Source organism: Cibotium barometz, chromosome 4 (genome assembly GCF_041138505.1).
Source record: "Cibotium barometz isolate CiBa-2024 chromosome 4, ASM4113850v1, whole genome shotgun sequence".
In the NCBI taxonomy this organism is placed as follows: Eukaryota; Viridiplantae; Streptophyta; class Polypodiopsida; order Cyatheales; family Cibotiaceae; genus Cibotium; species Cibotium barometz.
The window spans coordinates 15,574,134-15,580,472 of NC_141049.1; the positions used below are offsets into that span (position 1 = coordinate 15,574,134).

The window sequence follows — 6,339 nt, forward strand, 5'->3', positions numbered from 1 at the left end:
GAACAGAACTGTGGTGGAGATGGCGAGGATGATGCTGGAGCATCGTGATCTTCCTCATCCACTTTGGGGAGAGGCTGTGGCTACGGCTGTCCATATCCTCAACCGGTCTCCGACGACTTCAATACCTAACATCACTCCCTTTGAGGCATATTTTGGCAGGAAACCTGATGTCTCCCATTTCCGTGTGTTTGGGAGCGATGCCTATGTTCACATTCCGAAGAAGCAGAGGGGGGAGCTCAACTCCAAGTCCCAAAAGCTTACATTTGTGGGATATAACTCTCTTTCCAAGGGATACAGGTTGTTTGATCCAGAGAGGAATGAGATTGTTGTCAGCAGGGATGTGGTCTTTGATGAGCATGTTCCGGTTTCCACTGTTGATGATCCGCCACTTCTTGGAGACCCAGTGGATTCAGATGATGATTCCCAATCTATTGTTCCAGCTGGACAACCACAGTCAGTTCCGGAGGTTGAGTCCGCAGCTGGAGTTGAGCCCTCGCAACAATAGGAGGCTCCACGTTCTGTTTGAGTACCCAGGTGGTTAGTGGACACCCTTCGGGAGTCGGGTGTCATGGAGCTTCCCTCCGAATGGACCACAGAGGATGGACCTCGAAGATCGCACAGAGTCCGTGATAAAAGTCATTCAGCGGAGCTTTTATAGGTAAACTATGCTTTGATGTCTCGTATCATGCAAGACAAAGAGCCCACTTCCATCAAGGAAGCCCTTGCACAGGATACTTGGAGGAAAGCCATGCAGGTGGAACTGGATGCCATCGAGAAGAACAACACTTGGGTGTTGGTACCGAGGCTGTCAAAATGGTCAGTCATTGCTTTCAAATGGGTCTTTAAGACCAAATATGCGTCAGATGGGTTGGTGGACAAACACTAAGCCAGACTCGTGACTAAGGGTTATGCTCAGCGGCCAAGCATCGACTATGAGGATACCTTTGCACCGACAGCGAGGATGACCAAGATTCGGACCGTTCTTGCCCTTGCTTCTTCTCAGAGGTGGCCTGTGTTTCAGATGGATGTCAAATCTGCGTTCCTTACTGGTGACCTGCAGGAGGAGGTGTATGTTGAACAGCCTCCAGGCTTTGTGGTTCCAGGATCAGAAGGGATGGTTTACAGGTTAAGGAAGGCCTTGTATGGTCTTAAACAGGCTCCTAGGACTTGGAATCAGAAGACTGATTCCTTCTTTCTCCGGACTGAATTTTAGAGATCGGTTGCAGATCCCAACCTGTATCTCTTTCGAGAACGCGGCATGGTTACGTTAATCATCCTTTATGTGGATAATCTCATTCTCACCAGCGGTCATGTGGAGCACATTGGAGTGACGAAGGCTACCTTGTCAAAGGAGTTTCAGATGACCGACTTAGGCTTACTCCACTTCTTCTTGGGATTGGAGATCTGGCAGACCCAGAGGGGGTTTTTTGTCTCTCAGCAGCGGTATGTTCATGAGTTGCTTGAGGCCTTTGGGATGGAGAACTGCAAGCCTATTACGTCGCCGATGGACCCGAACACAAAGCTGACAGTGAATGATCCTTGTGAGCCAGTTGATGCCTCTCTGTACCGGAAGCTGGTTGGTTCATTGATCTTGTTGCTGAACACCAGATTGGACTTGAGCTTTTCTGTGGGGTTGTTGAGCTCATTCATGCAGACGCCGTTGAAGTCTCATTGGGCCGCAGGATTGCGGATCTTGCGGTATCTGCAGGGTACGAAGGATCTCGGACTCTTTTACACAGAAGGGGGAGTGGAGGATGGAGTCAAACTCCAAGGATGGAGTGACTCAGATTGGGGAGGAGATCCAGTGAAACCGGCCTTCAAAAACTTGACGGGCGGTGAAACAAACACTCGCACACAAAACACTTCAACACCTTTGAGGACCTGAAAGGGAAAACAAACAGGGGGAGCTAGAGTGCTCCTGCAAATAGTAAAAGGACACCGATTGGCCCCAAAATGCAATGGCGCCCCTTGCGGTATTTCTTTACTTGAATAAAATTTGAGTACATATTACAACTCGTAGAATCCTCTACCAATAGGATCCCTTATAGCTTTCACCCAGGACTTCCAAATAAGAACTCTCGTTATTACAGCACAGCATTCCATAGAGAAGGCACACCTGTACAACACCTCTTCCTTGGGTGGCAAGACAGGCAGTTGTAGTCAACCAGGCTCTCCTTGCCACACCATAACCGGTCCTCGCCACCACACTGTGGTACATCACCTCCTACTAGTCTCTCTCCCATTCCTACATTGGCTAGATTAGGGGGCTGATTCGGAACTTGGAGAGGATCGTGACCGCCACAACGCCAGCACCAAAGTCTCCTGGGACAACATCATTCTTTCTTTATATCAAGGAGGCCTTGGCATCTCCTGCAATAGTAGAACTCATTGTTATTCAACCATCAAAAAGAACCCACATGAATCATGATCAGGCTGCACCTAACGAAGGGAAATCCTCTGACCTTGAGGAATGCCTTCACTTGATTCTAAGCATTGATAGGGCTATGATGACTTGCACAAACGCATTTAACTATTGTCTTGGAATTCTTCTGTACAATCGAACTCCAATGGATGTCATGACAATGGACTAAACAAAAAGAGGCACTTGCTATTTTGATAACACTGCTTTATGAGCAAGTCATCCACGATTGTTACTATGTTGAATACCAAGGGAGCATGTCAACCTTCACATTGTGGGTGTTCGGTGTCTCATTTTCAGTTTTCTTCTGGGAAAATATGGAACTGTAACAGTGAAAGGGTATGTTGACCTCGACTTTGCAGGGGTTTTTTTTTTTGGGGGGGGGGGGGGGGGGGGGGTATTCAGCAAAAGAGAGTCAATGTAGCATAGCATCTCTTCTTGACTTACTATGGCATAGCATAAGCTCTTGAACGAAGCACGTTATGTATGGTACACAGAAAAATCAGAGAGAAAAAACGGCTTTAAGAACCTGGAAAATGAGGCGAATGCCATCCCTTGTATCTTCGGCGATGGGCATGCAAGCAGAAAAGTACCCAGTTTCAATGATCCGATGGACATCCTCCTGTACCTCCTTCACTGTTAGTGCAGAGTTGGGTTTGGAAGCTTTCAAAGCACAGCCGGCGGTACTGAGGAGCTCCTTGTTCTCCAACTCCTCTCCATCCTTGTTCTGGATGAGGACCTCGCTGATGAGGACGCGCTCCTGCTCCTCACTGGACTCCTGCTGCGAGCTCGAGGGGACCCTGCGGTGAGATCTCTGGTTAGAGTTAGTGTTGGAGCTAAGGCTAGGGTTTGCAACGGGAAGAAGGGCGAGGTCTTTGGAAGGAGACAAATTGCCCTCCTGCAGAGGTTTGTTGCTGGCATTATTACCATTTGCAGAGAGGGAGGTGCAGAAGAAAAGGGGGGAAGGTTTAGGGGCGAGGATGCGGTCACGGACGAAGGTCTGCAGGAGGTGTTGGAACTGCAGGAGGCAAGGGCGGAGCTTGGCTATGGCGAGGCAAGAAAGGCCATGCAGAGGGTGGGCAGGGGAAGATAAGGAGCTGGGGACGGGTGATGTGGGAAGCTTGATGGGGGCAAACGAAATCCGAGCTTGAGAGGGGTTTTGGGCCCCCTTTCCAGAAACCACCATGCCTGCAAACCCTGCTTCAACCATCCCCTTCCTCCATCACCATGCGCGCTTCTAGCCCATTGCTCTTGCCATGTGGCATTCTCGCCTATTTCTTGGAAATATATATATATATATATATATATATAGCCATAATTTTACTAATGTAAAGAGTGGACAACTCCAAAAAAAATTAGAAGTTTTAGTTATATAAATGACTACTAATGACTCTTCTCTACTTTAAAAATGACTACCCTCGACTCAAGAAGACAATCAAAAAACTTAAACCATAGGTATTTATAAAATTACCGACTAAAATTCCCATGGACTGAATTTATTTAATGAATATTTTTTTCAATTGTTGTGCTGACACCTTGATTAAATTTAGACTGAGGATTACTAACAAACCATAAGCCACGTGTAACCAATAGAGTACAACAAAGAGAGAGCATCCACACGCACTCGAGACAAAGCAACCGAGATAGAAAATTGCACGCAATAGTCAAGATAGAAAATTGCACGTTGAGAGAAAAGTCCATGAACCAAAGAACAACAGTCAAAAATGAACATTGAAAATTTTGAAGACACGCTTAATATTTCACTAAGCTGTAATTCCATCGCCTTCTCTAGCGGCACCATCCCATCATCAACTTGCACATTCAACTCATCATTTGCAAGGTCAATGGGATTTGCCATTGAACCACAAGCATCACCAGTAGCAAGACGATCTGCCTCATCATCGTTATTCGTCGCCATAGGAACCATATAATCCGGATTAAAGTACTGGCCATTACAGAAGTATGGACATGAGATACATGACCATCTGGAAGTGCAAATGATGAAGAGTCCCACCGCACTCCAAGAGGCAAAAACTCCTTTAGAGCATTCTCTATGAACGAAGTCCCAATTGGAATCCCACAAGCTTGTATCGGCATCACCGTTGCCAATGCCACTAGTGATGGATGCTTCGAACAGCTTAGCCTTCTTACCAACAAACAAGGAATCCAAGAATGGTATTCAAATATGCATGCACACATAAGAAAACCTATAAGGGCGCTGAAGCCACATGAATCTAGACGATTTCTCTATAACATCAACATCATGAGCGATCGATAATTTCTCCAAAAGCTATTGGTTATTTGGTAGACGATTTCTCCAAAAGCTACTAGTTATTTGGTAGACAATTTCTCCAAAAGCTACTAGTTATTCGGAAGACAATTTCTCCAAAAGCTACCGATTATTCGATTGAGAAGTAGGCATACGGGCGTTTTTAAGCGACGATTGAGTTTTATATAAAGGTTAACTAAGGTTTAAAAGTTCAACTATCGGATCTTATGATTTAATGAAAGTACTTGCCACTACAGAAGTATGGGCATGACATGCATCATCATTTGGAAGTGCAGATGATAATAAGTCCCACTGCACTCCAAGACAAAAACTCCTTTAGAGCATTCTCTATGGATGAAGTCCTGGCTGGAATCCCACAAGCTTGTATCGGCATCACACGTTGCCAATGCCACTAGTGATGAATACTTCGAACATACTTCGAACAGCTTAGCGTTCTTACCAATATGGAATCCAAGAATGGTATTTAGGTATGCATGCACACATAAGAAAACCTATAAGGGCGTTGAAGCCACATGAATCTAGACGATTTCTATGCGACATCATGAACGATAGACAATTTCTCCAAAAGCTACTAGTTATTCGGGAGACGATTTCTCCAAAAGCTACCGATTATTCAGTTGAGAAGTAGGCGTACAAGCGTTTTTAAGCGACGATTGAGTTTTATGAAGGTTAACTAAGGTTTAAAAATTCAACTATCGAATCTCATTATTTGATAAAAGTACTTGCCACTATAAAAATATGGACATAAGATGCATCACCATCTGGAAGTGCAGATGATGGAGAGTCCCACCGCACTCCAAGGCAAAAACTCCTTTAGAGCATTCTCTATGAATGAAGTCTTGATTGGAATCCCACAAGCTTGTATCGGCATCACCGTTGCCAATGCCACTAGCGATGGATGCTTCGAACAGCTTAGCATTCCTACCAAACAAGGAATCCAAGAATGGTATTCAAATATGCATGCACACATAAGAAAACCTATAAGGGGGCTGAAGCCACATGAATCTAGATAATTTCCCTACACCATCATGAGCGATCGAGACGATTTCTCCAAAAGCTACTGGTTATTTGGTAGACAATTTCTCGAAAATCTACTAGTTATTTAGTAGACAATTTCTCCAAAAGCTACCGATTATTCAGTTGAGAAGTAGGCGTACCGGTGTTTTTAAGCGACGATTGAGTTTTATGAAGGTTAACTAAGGTTTAAAAGTTCAACTAACGGATCTTATTATTTAATGAAAGTACTTGCCACTACAAAAGTATGGGCATGAGATGCATCACCATTTGGAAGTGCAGATGATGTGACGAGTCCCACTGCACTCCAAGACAAAAACTCCTTTAGAGCATTCTCTATGGACGAAGTCTTGGTTAGAATCCCACAAGCTTGTATCAGCATCACCGTTGCCAATGCCACTAGTGATGTGGATACTTCAAACAGCTTAGCCTTCTTACCAATATGGAATCCAAGAATGGTATTCAGATATGCGTGCACACATAAGAAAACCTATAAGGGCGCTGAAGCCACATGAATCTAGATGATTTCTCTTTGACATCATGAACGATAGACGATTTCTCCAAAAGCTACCGGTTATTCAGTAGACAATTTCTCCAAAAGCTACCGATTATTCGG

General features: G+C 44.8%; 1 protein-coding gene across 2 annotated transcripts in view; it reads right to left on the reverse strand.

Moving 5' to 3' along the window:
* The window catches only part of LOC147638956 (outer envelope protein 80, chloroplastic-like), a 46,433-nt gene extending 42,639 nt beyond the window's left edge, over positions 1 to 3,794 (reverse strand). For both annotated transcript variants that reach the window (XM_086785936.1, XM_086785947.1), the window contains exon 1: positions 2,949 to 3,794. In XM_086785936.1, the coding sequence (XP_086642062.1) occupies positions 2,949 to 3,629 (681 nt within the window). In that variant the 5' untranslated portion in view covers positions 3,630 to 3,794. The remainder of the gene's footprint in view (positions 1 to 2,948) is intronic.
* Between the last annotated feature and the right edge of the window lie 2,545 nt (positions 3,795 to 6,339).